At 37.9% G+C, this 18433-nt stretch overlaps 1 protein-coding gene across 5 annotated transcripts in view; it reads right to left on the bottom strand.

Annotated features, from left to right (window-relative positions):
- cdc14ab (cell division cycle 14Ab) overlaps positions 1-18433 on the bottom strand; it is a 153746-nt gene that overhangs the window by 66502 nt on the left and 68811 nt on the right. For all 5 annotated transcript variants that reach the window (XM_069938000.1, XM_069937999.1, XM_069938003.1 and 2 more), the window contains 3 exons: positions 12217-12279; positions 10127-10214; positions 476-706 (listed from right to left, as the gene is read on the bottom strand). In XM_069938000.1, the coding sequence (XP_069794101.1) occupies positions 476-706; positions 10127-10214; positions 12217-12279 (382 nt within the window). The remainder of the gene's footprint in view (positions 1-475; positions 707-10126; positions 10215-12216; positions 12280-18433) is intronic.

Raw genomic sequence — 18433 nt, 5'->3', positions numbered from 1 at the left:
CATTTTTTAAAATTTCAAATAAATAATTTGAAACATTAAGTTCATTTTTAACTAATTGTAACTAAATTTTATGATTTGGTAGCCTCTCTCATCTCTCCCCATATTCTTCCAGTTCAAGAGATATCTGCACTCTGGTCAGCACACCATCGGAATGATGTGCTTACGTCAGAAAAAAATTGCATGCAATACTCCAAGGGTCAGATCAACTGTCTGCTTTATCCTGTTTTAAAATGGCTAATATACAAATGCTAAATTTAAAACACTGTTGACTAATCATGGACATGAATGAGTAGCCGGCAATTAGTTGGCATATTTGTGCTTTTTACACAGAGAAGTATTCACTGAAAGAGAAACATCAAAAAGGTTTTGAAAAAAATGCAGATCCATTCTGCCCTCAAAGTCGAATAGAAGTATAGAGGAAATATTTGTAAAAATTGTTACAAAAATAATGGAATTAACACTTCATAGGTTATACCTTTACAATGTACAGCAATAGCACCTTCCTCATTCTCACATATTGTTAAAAACCTTTTCACAATGGAATCACTTGGTGTACTTCCATCAACAAAGAAGAGGTCATAATGTTTAAACCCAGCGTCCGTAAATCGTTTAGCATCATAAATTTTCTTGTTAAGTCGTATGATTGCGGTTACACCATGTTTCCTGAAGTATGGAAAATATGCTTCTGGTGCATGAAGAGGATAACCTAAGGATATTGGAAAAAAAATTAAAATTACTCTAAATAAGGAACACTAAACACCAGTAGGAGTCAGCTTTTCAACCCCTCATGCCTACTCAGGCATTTCATAAGAACAAATTCTAGTATGAACCCCCATCTCTCCCAATTTCTATCATATTTCAACATCTAAAATTTGATTGAAACAATCTTCCTCCACATTTCCAATAGATTCACAGGTATAGGTGCGCAATCCTTTATCTGGAACTCTTGGGGGACAGTGCGTTCTGAATTTCGGATTTTTCTGGATTTCAGAACAAAAGCCAGCTGCCTTAGATTTAAGCCCACCCGAATTGTGCTGCTGTATCCAACTCCTCCCAGTCGCGCTGTCATCTCTCTCCCCCCCCCGTCCGAGTCGCGCTGCTGTCTCTCTCCCCCCTGACTGCCCGAGTCGCGCTGCCATCTCTTCCCCCCCACCCGAGTCATGCTGCTGTCTTTCTCACCCCCACGCCCACCCAAGTCACGCTACCGTCTCTTCCCCCCCCCCCCCCCCATCCAACATAGTCGTGCTGCCATCTCTCTCTTTCTGCTGTACCAGCACCAGAAAATAAATGCCGGTTTTTGGAGCTTTTTGGATTTTAGATGTCCGGATAAAGGATTGTGTACCTGTATTAAGATATAAATGTTTCTTCCCATTAGTAGATTCAATTAAATACCAAATCATTATAAAAGATATTAGATTAAAAGTAATCACAATTGTCTCCAATTTCATGAAAGAACAGATCAACAATACAATTCCTATATTGCATAATGACACATGACGTGCCAGAAAAACCAAAGTAACTCAACAAATTGGACCATCATTAAATTTTCTATGATTACTTCTAAAGGAAACAAGTTTTAAATCATGCGTATCAAACAAATAATTGGTTTTTCCTCATCCAAAATCCCCCAAAATATACTCTTGTTCCACCTTACTCCACAGAAGCAAAATTTAACATTTTTAAAAGATGCACAATAACACAAAAAGTATTATTAAAGGGAATTATGAAACGGTCTACAGGGATGAGGTTCAGCACCTGGCCTTGTGGTGTGCCGATAACAACTTGATACTCAACACTCAGAAGACCAAGGAGATCATTGTGGACTTCAGGCGTGCCAGAAATCACACTCACATCCCGATTTACATCAATGGAGTGGTAGTAGAGTGTTTATCGAGCATTTCCTTGGTGTCCATATTTCTGATGATCTCACTTGGTTCTTGAATTCTTCAATTCTGAAGAATTGAACAGCGTCTTTATTTTTTGAGGAGCATGAGGAAGATATACCTCTAGCCCAGGATACTGTTGGATTTTTTTTGAAATATTTTAAAAATTTTAAATTGTATAACATCAATTATAATATAGTCATACAGAAAATATATAATTAAATAAAAATAACTCCCCCCCCACCCCCAATTTCCCTCTCCCTCCCCACTAACACCCACCCTCCTCCCCTTCCACCAAATAACAAAGAAGAAAGGAGACCATTATTGAAAAAACTTTCAACTATTTAGCTGTAAAAACCAAGACACCACACCAGAATGGATTGAGCAATTAAATCTTCAAACCAAGAATTTTTAGGTATGGGCTCCATAATTTTACAAAAAAAAATTATTCCTAAAATTATGTGTTATATTTTCAAGAGGAATACAGGATTTCATTTCACTTTGCCATCTTTGCATTCCTAAAACTAAATTAGATTTCCAGGTGATGGCCAAACATTTTTTAGGAACAGCCAAAGCTGTTCAATATGATACATAGTCAAACTTCAGGCTAAGGCAATCGACTTAATATCCCCTAATAAAAACAGTGGATCAAACGGAACACTCACTTTTAATACTTTTTTCCAAAAATAATTTAACGTATTCAAAAAGTCTTAACCATAGAACAAGTTAAATTGAATGAAAAAAAAATGCCTATCTCTTCTCCACATCTAAAACACAGTTCCAAGGAAATTAAATTAAATTTCTTTAATTTTTCTATGGGGTTAAATATAGTTGGTTTAGAAAATTATATTGTACTAATCCATTTATAACCTTAGTCATACTAACCTCACATAAATTTCTCCAAACCTTTTCATCTATCTTCCTATTTAAGTCAGATTCCTATTTTAATCCTGATTTATAAACATTTGACTTCGACATTTTATTTTTTAATAACTTATACATTTTCAGAAATAAACTTATTTGTTTCTTCTTAAGTAATAATTCCAAAGCAGATTGTCTAGGTAATTTTAAACTGTGGGTTAATTTTTCCAATAAAAAGGTTTTTACCTGATAATTGCATAAAAAAGTATTACTAGGAACTTGAAATTTTTCTTTAATATGATTAAAAGATACAAACTTCCCTGCTTCAAAACAATCTTCAACTTTTTAAATCCCCAACTGATTCCATATCTTCAAAACTGATTATTGACAGTAAAAGGAAAGGTTTATTTTGATAAAGACTTCATTGAAATCTTTCCTTTTTCACCCATCTCATAATAAATTTTATTTGAATAAATTTTTCATCATATGTATTGGGTGTATGTACATTCATACAATCCAGGATTCTGAATAAATTTGACAATTTACCAAAACAAATCTACCAACAGGGTCAATAACTGTTGATTGTAATTTAAATGGAAACTTTTTATTAATTAAAATAGCCACTCCTCGTGCTTTAGAATTGAAAGACAAAGCTATAACTTGACCAACCCATTCTCTTTTTAACTTTTGGTGTTCTTTCTCAGTTAAATAAGTTTCCTACAGGAAAGCAACATCTACTTTTAACTTTTTAAATAAGCAAAAACTCTTTTCCTTTTCATTGGGTTATTGAGCCCATTCACATTAAATGTTACATAATTCAAATTATTTGCTGCCATAATATAATTTGAAAAATACTCAATTCCCTTCTCCACCCCGGCTTGTCTCATCTCCACAGTATACAATATTTCCAGAGATAGAAAATAAGAAACCGCAAATAATAATAAAAAGGAAAAAAAATCCAAAGCGCTGATTAGGTCAGCACTAACTCCTTTAATTACGAAAAGTGGCTCTCGCCACTAGTGGCACGAGGTGCCAGAAAAAAAGCAGAAAAAAGAGAATCCGTCTCCCCCAGACAGAATATCAAAATTTAATTTCAATCAGTCAATCAAGTATGGTAAGCTTCTTCGAGGTCTCTATTAACTTGATCATCATCAATTCCGACTTGAACCTCAGTTGGCTTTGTCTTCCTGTTAGAATCTCTCCCTTCAATTTATCTTGATCCCCTTCCATTTCTTGAAATGAATAATATTGACTTCCATTCTGCTTATTTTTAGGCAATGAATTTGCAAATTCCAAAGCTTCAGATTCATTAGCAAAAAATTGTGCTCGATATTGTCCATAAAAAACTTTAAGAACTGCTGGATATCGGAAAGCAAATTTATATCCCTTCTTCCACAAAATTGACTTTGCTGAGTTAAATTCTTTTTCTTCTTTTAACAATTTCATTACTTAAATCGGTATAGAAGAATACTCTGTTATTCCAAATCATCAAGGGGCTTTGTTGTTCCCTGGCTTTTTGAACTGCCTTTTCAAAATCATTTCTCTATCTTGATAACAAACATTTAATCAAAATAGAGCGTGGCGGTTGTCCTGGATACATTTTTTATTTAAGAGCTCTATGTGCTCTATCAAGTTCCAGTCTGTTTGGAAAATTCTCTGGTCCCAAAATTTCAGGCAGCCAATTTTGAAAAAATTGTACTGGATTAGTACCCTCAAAATCCTCAGGAAAACCAACCATTTTTACATTATTTCTTTTACTTGATTTTCCAACATATCAACTTTTTACAATAGGGATAAAACACAGAATTCTGTTGACACCGTGATTAAGTGAAAAAACACACAAATGCTGGAGAAACTCAGCAGATCAAACAGTGCCTTGATGTACCAAAGGTGAAGATACATCACCAACGTTTTGGACTTGAGCCACACCTTGATGAATGCCTCAAGCCCGAAACACTGATGATGTATCTTCACCTTTGGTATATCAAGGCACTGTTTGACCTGCTGAGTTTCTCCAGTATTTGTGTTTTTTCAACTTTTTGCAATAAATACTTTTTCTGAATTTCCCACACTGTAAAAGAATCTTCTATCTTTTTAACGGTATCTTTACATTCTTCTACCTCCATATGGCAATCCTGAAAATCTTTTTGAACTTTAATTTTATCAACAGTTTTAATATACTTTGCCATATTTGTCTTCATTAGTCATATCTTCTTTGAGTTGAGTAGTAAAATCAGTTTTCACTTATGCAAATTTTGCATCCACTTTTTCACTAATTGAATCAATTTTTATTAAAAATCTATGGATCAAGAGGTTTTGGGAAAATAAAATATGCATCCATTGTACCTTGAATATACTGATCTCCTCCTTCTTCCGATTCCACTCCTTGTGACTGTGGCATAAAACTTTCCTCTTCCACTCTTACCTCCTCTTCTTCTTCTGTAGATGTAACCAATGGTTGAAATTGTATGCAGGCTCTCTGCTTGCCCTCGTTTGGCTTGCTATTGTGGTTGAAGTTGGGCCCACAGGCTCTATATCAATCATTTCCCTAGTGCGCATGCTCGATGATCTGTGCATGCACATTGGTTCAAATGTCATTTGTGTAGTCTTTTTCCGTGCTCCAGCACCATCTTCTCCAGCTCCCTGAGAAGGTGGCACCGGAGACTGAATCCTTACCAGAGGAGGCTTAGCAGATTGTGGCTGGAGAGGAATCAGGATTGGAGGCTGAGTTTTCAAGGTAGGCCCAATTTCTTACATCACTGTAACTTCAGCTGTAGTCGATTTTTGGCAGTCATTGTTTTGGATTTTTTGCAGCCACCTTTTCAGATCTTTAGGAGAATTTTAGAACTGTTCACTATTTTTAAAAAGTTTTTAAAGTCAGGCATTAATTGATTCTGCCAGTCATCTTCCCACGCCCTATGCCATCATGCCATGCTTCCCCCCCACCACTGTTGGATTTCTATAGATGCACAATTGAGAGCGTGCTGACATAGGTATTTCAATGTGATATGGGAATTGCATGGCACAAGATTGCAAGGCACTACCCAATGGGTAGTGAAAACTGCGCTATGGATATTATTGGAATCCAATTGCCTACCATCAAAAAACATCTATAGGGAGAGATGTCTGGGCAGGGCAAGAAACATTTTCAAAGATGCAGCACACCCAAATCAGGGATTATTCACTCTTCTCCCTTCAGGCAGACGCTACAGGAGCCGCTGTAGAATAGACTGTCGTTGGTTTTAATTGCACATGTTTTATTATAATGTATATGGCACTATTTTTTAACTTCCAGTCGATGCCAATTGTATTTCATTGGCTGCTTTATTAGTACAATGACAATAAAGTGAATCATCATTATCATGTACCATTTCTTCAAATCCTGCCTGTGTACATTTTCCAATGTTGCACATTTTCAAGACAAATGGAGTAAAAACAGCATTTTTCTGTGATGTTAGCCCTTTTTACACTTAAAAAAAACTCACGTTATTGTCATTTACACAACCCGTCTCTGGAAGCCTATTTGCTTGCTTACACAGAACAGAAAAAATGTTGGGTCACTGAGTCATTTTACACAGCAAGCTAGTTTCCTAGAGCCAAAGAGGAAGGGTGTATAGCACAGCAATGTTGGCATCTAGACATTGCCCTGTGCACAATAATGGTGGTTGAACATCAGACGTTTATGCTAGCTGTGTCCATATTTTGCACTCTTTGAATGCAAGCAAATCTTCTGAGCATCGTATGCAACTTTATGAAGCATGTGATGTTGCATTCGTGTGAATGAAGTGTTCATGTGATCAGAAAAATGTTTGAGAATTTTAAGAGAAGCAGGGAGCAGTTTGCGACAGAAAGACCTTAGATGCCATAGACGGAGACTGTTGATTCTTCTGAGTCAATTTGCGCTGGTTTCTGATAGAAGAATGTGGAGGAAAGAGAGACCACATAGTCCCCTGTTCTGGTCTAATGTTCTCAACAATTTTGATGAAGATGAGTGGCAGAGTAATTTTCATACATCTCAGTACATTTTTGACTTTGTTTTGGAACTCACTGAGCCCCACCTGAGGCGCAAGATAATAAACTGGCGATAGCTTCTGGAACCTCACTTAGACTCGCCATTGCTTTGTGCTGGTACGAATATCAATCTATCAGTTGTAATTTTGGTGTTGGTGTCACCACTGTGAGTGTTGGTTTGCCAGGTTACTGGAGCATTGAGAATGGCCCTTTCTAAATGGTTTGTTGAACTGCCAAGTGGTGCATGTCTTCAGGAAACAATGGACAGATTTGCAGAATGGGGGCATGCAATGTGTGGTAGTGCCATCGATGGCACACATATTCCCATCATCGCCCCCAATGACAACACACATAACTTTAATTGGAAAGGGTGGTATTCAATTGTTCTTCATGTTGTTGTTAACCACAACTACTGGTAAGGATCTCGCCCTGAGTTACAATTATTTGTCTTTATCAATTAATGTGTATCATATGTCCATCAAAATACTCAGTCTTTTGCTTTTCCAGCTTCATAGATGTGTATGTGGGTTGGCTGCTCACGTGATAATCGAGTTTTTGTAACCATATAGGATATAATGATTGATGTTATATGTATAAAATAAATATTTTATTTTTATCTATATATTTTTTTAATATACATGTTAAACTGAAGGAATGACTGACTGACTGATTGTACTTCAAATGAAACTTATGATAAGTCCAAGGGTCAGGTTCTATCCTGTTATTGTAAAACAGCCACTAGAAAACACTAGTGAACTGTGATTTCAGAGGTTGAACTGTGATTTCAGAGGTTGCATAAAGTACTTATAAATGTACAATTGCTCTTCCCACAGAATTCCAAGACTATTAACAGAATGAAAAATCCCATGCATCTAATTGAAAACCCAGCTTACCCCCTCAGGAAATGGCCGATGATGGGGTTCACTAACCACCATGCACATGATCAGTGACGCTTTAACTACCGTTTGAGCTCAGCAAGGATGGTGGTTAAAAAAGGCTTTTGGATGTCTCAAAGGTCGCTGGAGGTGCCTGGTTAAGTGACTTGATATTTGTACCACTTTTGTATCAGACTTTGTTGTTGCCCGTTGTATTCTACACAATATATGTGAAACCAATAAGGAGCATTTCTTGCCAGAGTACACCACTGAGCTATCGAATCTCCCGGAGCCTGATCGAGTTGCCTATCAGGGTGCACAAGCACACAGTCACCAGGCTATCTGCACAGTAATTATGTCTATTCTGTGAACAAAATCTGTGAACTGACTATGTCCATTCTGTAAACTGGTTATTTCCATTCCATGAACCAAATCTGTAAACTGATTAAGCCAACAAATATAATCTATTAGTAAATGTTTATGGCACATGTAAGAAATTTGTAGTCCACAGAAAAACGCAAATAACAATAAAGAGTGCAAATACAACTGGAAATGACTTTTTACAAATGTGCAAATTAAGAAGACACTTATTATCAAGTTAAAAATTAGTACTGTACAACACAATCACTCCAGCAGCTTACGAAAGGAGGAGGAAAAAAGTGAATTAAATGATTCATATGCTTCATCTGTCTGGACAAGGTTGTTATTGGCAAGTGGTGACGTAGAATAATCCTGTCTCTGAGATGCAGGAGCGTGGTACTAGCCTACAGGAGTGTAGTTCTGTGGAGAGAGAGCAGGGTGCTGTAGTACAAGGGCATCCATACATGCAATCAGGTCCCGCAGAACTGAGGCCTGATTCTTCATCTCGCGCTGAATGTTTTGTTGAGCATGGTGCCAAACCCATCATCTGATCTCTGCACTCTTATCAGTCTCCTGTGCTGCCATCTCTGCGTCCTGTACCTCTCTCCTCATCCACTCCTCATGGCCCCTCTGCCTTTCCAAACGAAAGCGATCACTCTCTGCATCATCATGGTCCATTGCCAGTAGCAGATCTTTTATTTCCATATGCGGTTTAGTTAATTTCTGTTTTTTTCAGATGCGGCTGGCATCCAAGAGTACAAAACAACACAAGTGACATTCGTGAGGTGGGTCCTTGTGGGCAAACACACTCACAAAAGACGAGAAAGATGGTAATCACGAACAAAAAATATTTTTTTACCTGGCTGATCATGAGGCACATGATGGTGTCCATCTCCAAGCCACTAATGTCTTCAGCAAGAGCACTGCTGCTAGAGGAGGGATGCAGCAGGAATGGTCTCGGGGGAAGCTAGATCTTTCATGTTGCTCAAAAGAGCAACCAGGTTGGCAGAGTGGCTTGTCTTCAAGATGGAATGGCACAGGTCAAAATAGGGCCAGTCCAGACACCTTCTGCCATTCCTGCCATTATGGTCCATGGCCTGATGAGATTTTTTTCTGAAGACTCTTCAACTTGGTTATCTTCACCTTCCCCTGAGCAAAGCCATGGTACCCAAGTTGTGTAGCCATCCTTTCAAATATCAGGCCAACTTTCACCGTTCCCATTAACTGTTGTTTAATTTCCTCCTGTGCTCTGAGAGTAAGGAGCTCCTGAACTCATTATCTTGCCAATTGCCAGACATGTTGAGATTTGAATATAACCTAACCGTTGGCAAATTCGTAGCTGTCGGTTATATTTAAAAATCTGGAATTAACATCACTCACTAAGACTTCATCATGATGTCACATTCCTTTCCCGTTTGGATCCAGTAACACTGCTCGCCCTTTTACATTCGTCCTGCTTCGCCTCTGATACTGCCTCGCTTGGAGGATAAAAGGTGGGTCTGAAATGACACCCCAATCCGTTGTCACATTTATACATATAGGTAAGCCGTATTAAAGGCAGATTGTACCTGGCTTGAAATCTCAGTGTAAAAATGAGCAACTGATCATTTTTGTAATATTGAATACAGTACTGCCATCTGCTGTCCAAATATTCACTTTGAAATTCAAAATGTGTTCATTTTCAAAAAAGAATATTCAAACATATTAAAATAAGTAAGTTCAGTTTTATTGTTATAACTCTTGCTACCAAAACTCTTGTTTTGGTTTAAATTTTACATCCAGTTTGTTGTAAATACCCAATATTACATATATGAAGTAAGTCAGAAGCCATGGGATGTAACCTAGCTTCGGAGGATTAATACAACTCAATTAATATTTGTATTGTCATATTTGAATATCTGATTTCATTCAAAAATTTACATAAAATTTTAAAGAAACATTCTAACCATCTCTTCACTACACAATTCTGTCCTGCAAACAGCAGCCTGATAAAGCAATGTCACCATGATTATTTTGAAAACTTAATGATGTCAAACTTGTGCACTATTCACTAATTTGCAAAACAGTATTTACAATTTGAGCAGGGAGTACTGGTTAAATGGCAAATCAGATGAAGCTTTAAAATATTTTCCTCACCATTTTCTATTTTGCTTTTTGGATGTGGTCCACTGAAAGCCAGGAATTTGCCATTAATGATCCAGTTAATATCGCCATTTTCAACACGCTACAGAGAAGAAATGTTCACCATAAACAAGGATAAAGGCCATATTGCTCCAAAGCCAGCACAAGGTACATAGAAACAGAAAATGTTCTTCACATGGATGATGATATAGCAAGTGGCTATATTCCAAAATTACTTAGTTGGCTGTAAAATGGATGGACATCCTGAGGTTGTACATGATTTTTTTGTAAAGTCACTGGCTTCCATTCAGTGTTTTCAATTGTGCTTCCTAATCAATGCTCCAACATTTAGGAGGGAAGAACAAGGTATAGTGTGGAGCCACATAATGTAAAACAGATTACAAGTTATGGACCAGTTTGTAGGATCTCAAGAACAGACTGCCATATCTTAGCAGGTTTTGTGACCTTGTTCACAACCTCCTTCAGTAAATAACATCCACCCCATTAATTCTCCAATTTCCAGAGCCCTTCATAATGTATGGGACAAAGATACTTTTTTCCCTTTATTTGCTCCTGTGCTTCACAGTTTTAAATTTGTAATCAAACAATTCACATGTGATTAAAGTGCATATTCCATATTTTATTCAAGTGTATTTGTGAACATTTGGGTCTGACCATGTACAAATTGCAGCACTTTTTGTACACCATCCTCTCATTTCAGGACACTATAGTATTTGGGACATAGCAATAGTATGTACATTAAAGTAATCATGTTTCATACTTTGTTGCATATCCCTGCATGCAACGACTGCTTGAAATCTGTAATTCATAGACATTATCAGGTGCTGAGTATGTTCTCTGGTGATGTTCTTGCAGGCCTCTACTCCAGCTATCTTCAGCTCCTGCTTATTTTGGGGGGTTTGTCTCCTTTAATTTTTTTCTTCAGTGCATGGAAGCCATGCTTAATTGGATTTAGATCAGGTAATGGACTTGACCATTCAAGAATTTACCAGTTTTTAAACTTTGAAAAAACCCTTTTGTTGCTTTAGCAATATTTTTGAGACTTGCTGCAGGATGAAGTGCCGTCCACTGAGTTTGGAGACATTTGCTCAAACTTGAGCAGACAAGACATTTTGCTACTACTATCAGAAGTTACATCAACAATGAAGACTAGTGCACCAGTATCTGTGGCAGCCATGCATGCTCAGGTCATAACACTCCAACTACCATGTCTCACAGATGAGGCGATAGATTTTGACTCTTGGGTAGTTCCTTTACACCTTCACACTTTGCTCTTGCCATCACTCTGATAAAGATTAATCTTGGTCTCATCTGTCCACAAGATTTTTTTCCTGAATTCTGCAGGTTCTTTTAAACACTTCTTGGGAAACTAATCTGGCCATCCTGTTTTTGATGGTTTGCATCTTACAATGTAGCCTCTGTATTTCAGTTCATGAAGTCTTCTGCAGACAGTAGTCATTGACATACCCACACCTGCATCCTGAAGAGTGTTTCTAATCTGTCGGATGGGAATTTGGGGATTTTTCTTAATTTTGTTGAGAATTCCTGTTAACAGCAGCGGAGGTCTTCTTGGCCTACCAGTCCCTTTGCCATTACAGAGCTTACCAGTATGCTCTTTCTTCTTAATTATGTTACAAACAGTTGATTTTGGTAATCCTAAAGATTGGGTGATGTCTCTTACTGTTTTATTCTTGTTTTTCAGCTTCATAATAGCGTCTTTCATTGACACAACTCTTATTGAAAAATGGCAACTGCAGAATCCAAAGATGATCAAAAGCTTAGGAGCAAGCCAAGCTCTCTTATACCTGCACCAGTGAAAACATACCTGAGTAATCACAAACACCTGTGAAGTCAAATGTCCCAAACATTATGGTGCCCTGAAATGGGGAACTAGATATAAACAGTCCTGTAATTCCTACAATGCCAAATCAAAATGTATAAATACCCTTTAATAAAATCTGAAATGTGCACTTTAATTACATGTGAATTGTTTGATTGCAAATTTAAAACTGTGGAGGACAGGAATAAAGGAATAAAGTGTATTCATCCAGCATGCAATGAATTTTGAAAGGAATACAATTTACCTCATAATGCTCATATTCATCCACATCAAATTTTTCAAAATTAAGAAAACCATGTTGCAAAGCCTGAAAAATAAAATGTACTATTACAACCTGTACAAAAGGTGCACACTTAAAAACTGGCCATGTGGAAAACAGCACATCTCAAACTCAAAGCATTAAAGAATTATAACCTACCTGAAAGTCTTATGCTCCTTTCATTTGCATTCATCACCCACAATTGGAAATAATATGCCAAGAGCAGCACAAAGACTTTGTCAGGGAACTTTAAACAAACATATTATCTAATTATTCACTTGCTACCATTGCATGTAATCCCATTTTCTCCAAAATGTGATTAATTTGCTTCATGTATTGCATTAATAACCCTATTTGCGATCAGATCATGTAATCTAGACTGACATTTCAGTGTAATGTGGATGATGGCCTGCAATGGCATACAGCTCATGAGAATTTAAAATAAAGCTCAACTTCTTCAGTGGATGCAAAAGATCCATTGGATTTTTCACAAAACAATTAATATCAAAAACCAATTTTAATGTATTTAATTGATATTTGTGCATGCAGTTTTATAAGAATTTTACTGGCTGTTACAGCCTGCAATTGTAAAATGAAAATATTTTGTTGAGATAGTCCTTCTAACTTCTCAACAAATAGTCTAAGGTCTTGGTTTCTTTAGGGGTTTTCCCCACTGATTTGAAGGGTCAGCACCTGTAAGTGAACCTCCACAAAACATATCTTACATGGATAGCCACAATAAAACATCAGATGAGAATATTTGAATCCCTTCCTACAAAGAAAATATTTCCAGTCACAACATTTTTTACAGCCCTCGAGAATCCAAACTTGTTACAATTCATTCTGAAATGCACACATTACATAATTGGCATGCTGTATAACAATACGATTCACAAACGAGTTCATGAGAAAATTTTTGTTTTGATTGATGTTGGTGAGAGAAAAACATTAGCCATAACTTAAAACTGCTTCCTCAGATAGACTTAAAAGTCCTTTATGTATTACTTAAAGTGCTCTGATGCAAGACACTCTATGAATGAGTACAGCTTTCAGCAATCTTGTTATTGTACATTGTATCCACTGTACCACAAAGAACACTCAGAAAAGAATACCATACTTTCGAGTTGGCCTTAAGCAAAGCAAACAGACAACAACGAAGCAAGAACAATCATAACCAACAAATTAAAACATAAATTGGCATTTCAAAAATGAATGAACCTTAATTTGCCTGCTGTCTTATGCAATAGCTTTCAATGGCTGATGTGGAAATAAATAAGTTGAAAATTTGTGCATCAAAAGCAATCAAATTCTTCCAGAGTTCAATCACCTTCAACATTTGATAAAAACTTCAAGTACCGGTTAGAGCCTCTCTCACTGATCCTCCTTCACACTCTCTTGCGCTCTCAAGCTCTGTAATCATGTACTCATCCAGACTTGCTTCCATAGCCACGTGTCAATTCTCACCTCTCCTCTCGTCTTTTCATATCCACATACAATTATGTGCTTTAATTGCCAGTGCTCCTCCTCCCCCCATCCCACCCCCACTACACCCCCCACCCCCCCATTACCCTTCCCCACCCCACCCCACTACCCTTCCCCACTCCCCCCAGCCATTTTATTTAAGCACTTTCCTGTTTCTGCTTATATCTTGAAGGCCCAAAACATTGCTTATTTACCTTTACCTCCTGTGGATGCTGCCAGACCTGCTGAGTTCCTCCTGCACGTTTATGCTCTTACAAAAAAGTTTAATTGCTGATTGCAACTTATGATGGTAAATTCATTACAGATATCAAATAAAACAGTATTCTCAAAATTTGCAAAACACTTTAGTTCATCCTGAATGTACATTTAGTGAGAAAATCTTATGACGTGATGAAACAACCAAATAGATTAAGCAAAACAGGTAAAATGATAGAATAGCTTAACAAAATAAAAATTCCAACTCAGTGGAATGGATTTTACACACTAAAATTTTTTAAAATGTTTTTAAGTGTTTGCTGCACCTTCATCAGTTTATTGTTTCATGCACATTGCCTATAGAGAGCAAGCTTTCAAATTGGCCTCCTGTACCAGCCACATCACTCTCATGCCCAATTCCAAACTCCTGAAATACACACACTATTCCAAGCTCTATGAGAAGAGATTACCAGGCAGATAGACAAGAAAGGATCAAGGAGGTGCTTAAAAGTTTCCTTCAAGAAATGTTAATAATCAAAGAGTTACGTGATGAGGTCGTGGCCAGTCAGGAAAACCAGCCCTCTCCAGGAATATACGAAAAAAAAAAGTTAGGAAAAAGCAAAGAATAACAAAAATAAAATATAAGAAATAGAAGATAAAGATACAGAGAAGAGAAAGAAGATGGCTTCCAAGATGGAGAAAGTTTAAAAAAAACTGGAAAAAAAGTAGAAAAGTCACTGAAGAAAGAAGGTCTTACCTGCACAAAGGAACAGGACACTGTGGTGGCAAGGAGCGCCCGACCCTCGAGGTCAGTGCCTGCCCTGCAGAGTCGTGACCCACCAGCCAGTGCTCTACAAAAATGGCTCTCTATAACAAATTCCCACCCTCCTAGTCCCACTGACCAGCACCCGGTCCATACCCTTCCAGTCCTCTCCTATCCATGTAACTATCCAGTCTTTCCTTAAATGTAACCAATGATCCCGCCTCGACCACGTCTGTCGGAAGCTCATTCCACATCCCCACCACCCTTTGCGTAAAGAAATTTCCCCTCATGTTCCCCTTATAATTTTCCCCCTTCAATCTTAAACCATGCCCTCTAGTTTGAATCTCCCCCACTCTTAATTGAAAAAGCCTATCCACGTTTACTCTGTCTGTCCCTTTTAAAATCTTAAACACCTCTATCAAGTCCCCTCTCAATCTTCTACGCTCCAGAGAAAAAAGCCCCAGTCTGCACAACCTTTTCCTGTAACTCAAACCTTGAAATCCTGTCAACATTCTCGTGAACCTTCTCTGCACTCTCTCTATTTTGTTTATATCTTTCCTATAATTTGGTGACCAAAACTGTACACAGTACTCCAAATTTGGCGTCACCAATGCCTTGTACAATTTCATCATAACCTCCCTTCCTAAATCACCTTTTAATCTATGGTAATCTTCCTCACTCTCCACAACACCAACAGTCTTTGTATCATCCGCAAACTTGCTTATCCAATTCTCCACCCCTACTTCCAGATCGTTAATATACATAACAAACAATAGTGGACCGAGGACCGATCCCTGAGGAACTCCACTAGTCACCGGCCTCCAATTGGACAAACAATTTTCTACCACTACTCTCTGACACCTCCCATCCAAACATTGTTGAATCCATTTCACTACCTCTTCATTTATACCTAATGCCTCCACCTTTTTTCCTAACCTCCTGTGGGGAACTTTGTCAAAAGCTTTACTAAAGTCAAAATAGACAACATCCACAGCTTTCCCTTCATCAACCTTTTTTGTAACCCCTTCGAAAAACTCAATCAGGTTTGTCAAGCATGATCTACCCCTGACAAAACCATGCTGATTACTTCCTAGCAATCCCTGTACCTCCAAATATTTGTAAATACCATCCCTCAGAACACTTTCCATCAACTTGCCCACCACAGACGTCAGACTAACGGGCCTATAATTCCCAGGTTTACATTTAGACACTTTCTAAAACAGCGGAACCACATGTGTCACCCTCCAATCCTTTGGCACTACCCCCGTGACCAGTGACATCCTAAATATCTCTGTTAATGGCCCCACTATCTGTCCACTAGCCTTCCTGAGTGTCCTTGGTAATATTTTGTCCGGTCCCGGAGATTTATCCACCATTATCTTTTTCAACACAGCCATCACTACCTCCTCGGTTATCCTTATATTTTTTTTTACCTCAACTGGTTCAATATTTTTTTCCCTAGAGAATACCGAGGCAAAGAAATCATTCAAAATTTCCCCCATTTCCTCTGACTTCTCACTCAGCCTACCCTCACTATCTACAAGGGGTCCAATTTTATCCCTCACTAATCTTTTACTTTTAATGTACTTATAGAAACCCTTTGGATTTATTTTTACTCTGTCTGCCAAAGCCTCTTCATGCCTTTTTTTGGCCTTTCTAATTTCTTTCTTAAGATTTCTTCTACACTCCTTTTAGTCCTCCTTCAAATTGTCAGCTCTCTGTTCTTTATACCTCTTGTACACCTCCCTTTTTCTCCTAACCAAATTTCCAATATTCCTCGAAAACCAAGCCTCCCTATGACTTCCAGCCTTTCCTTTGATCCTCACTGGGACATATCTACTCTGTACCATCAAAATTTATTTTTTGAATATCCTCCATTTTTCATTAACATCCTTACCTGAAAGTATCCTGTCACACTCAATACTCCCCAAATCCCTTCTTATTCCTTCGAAATTTGCTCTTCTCCAATCCAGAACCTCAACTTTAGGCCCCTCCTTGCTCCTCCCTAAAACTACCTTAAAACTAACAGAATTATGATCACTAGACCCAATTGGATCTCCAAAATTAATGTTTGATACCTGACCTAGCTCGTTCCCTAACAGGAGATCCAGTATTACACTGTCTCAAGTCGGTTCTTCTACTAATTGATTCAGAAAACAATCTTGAACACATTTAACGAACTCTAGCCCAACCAGCCCTCTAACTGTATGGGTATCCAAATCAATGTGAGGGAAGTTAAAATCTCCCATTATCACTACCTTATGATTCTCACACATATACGTTATCTCTCTACACATTTGTTCCTCTAGTTTTCTTGACCCATTTGGTGGTCTGTAATACACCCCTATTAGCACCCTCATGTCTCCTTCACCCCTCAATTCCACCCAAACAGCCTCACTGGACGATCCCTCCAGACGATCTTGCCACCTCACGGCAGTAATGTCCTCCTTAACAAGCAGAGCAACTCCTCCCCCTTTTTTACTCCCTGATCTATCACATCTAAAAAAAATGTATCCTGGAACGTTAAGTTGCCAGTCCTGCCCCTCTTGTAGCCAGGTCTCACTAATTGCCACAATATCGTGACCCCAAGTATCTGTCCATGCTCTAAGCTCGTCTACCTTTTCACAATGCTTCTTGCATTAAAATATATGCATTTCAGAGAATGACCCTCACATACATTCTCTTTTATACCTTCTACCCTAATCTCCATCCTACCTTTGTTATCGTTTTTATTCTTATCTAGGTGGCCATGTTCCCTTGACTCTGCTCTCACACTCTGTTCCCCACCCCCCCTGCCAAACTAGTTTAAACCTTCCCCCACAGCTCTAGCAAATCTGCTTGCCAGCACATTGGTCCCCCTCCAGTTCAAGTGGAGTCCGTCCCTTTTGTACAGGTCCGACCTTCCCCAGAAGAGATCCCAATGATCCAGAAATCTTATCCCTTGCCCCCTGCACCATCTCTTTAGCCACGCATTCATCCTCCACATCCTCCTATTTCTATCATCAAGAAAAAACAGAAAAGACACAGACACAAAGAAGAAGACACAAACGCAGATACAGAAGAAGAGGAAGAAGAAGACCAAGATCTTCACAGAGAAATAGAAGGTAAAACTGATGGACAAAGAGAAATAAAAGGTAAAACTGATGAACAGAATATAGATAGTCTTTTTTGAAGAACAAATGAGATCACTAAAAGAATGGTTGTCATTAGAGTTTTAATGCAATTAAAAGGAAAATGAAAAGAACAGAAGATAAAATGCAATGGTTAGAATAGGGAACAAAGTAGAGAATGTGGAAGAACGGGAAACGGCTATAGAAATGGAAGTAAACGACTTAAGAGAAAAATTGAAAGAAAGTGACAAAAAAAATTAAAGACACAAGAGTTGTTATCTCAGAAAATTGATATGTTGTAAAATTATAGTAGGTGAAACAACATAAAAATATGGGCCTGAAGGAGGGTGAAGAAGGCACAGACATGAAGGAATTTATAAAAGGATGGATCCCAAAGGTCCTGGGAACGACAGAAATGCAGGAAGAAATGGAAATAGAAAGGGCACACAGAGCATTAGCTCCGAAACCACAGACACATCAAAAACTAAGATCCATCTTAGTAAAAGTTTTGAGATACATGACAAGAGAAAATATACTGGAACGAGCAAGGAATAAAATTAGCGAAGATAATAAACCATTGGAATACAAGGGTCAAAAAATATTTTTTTACCCAGACATAAGTTTTGAACTCTTAAAGAGGAGGAAGGAAATT

This window comes from Narcine bancroftii, chromosome 5 (genome assembly GCF_036971445.1).
Source record: "Narcine bancroftii isolate sNarBan1 chromosome 5, sNarBan1.hap1, whole genome shotgun sequence".
In the NCBI taxonomy this organism is placed as follows: domain Eukaryota; kingdom Metazoa; phylum Chordata; class Chondrichthyes; order Torpediniformes; family Narcinidae; genus Narcine; species Narcine bancroftii.
Note: the sequence above shows the minus strand (reverse complement) of the source record. Positions and strands in the feature narration are given on the sequence as shown.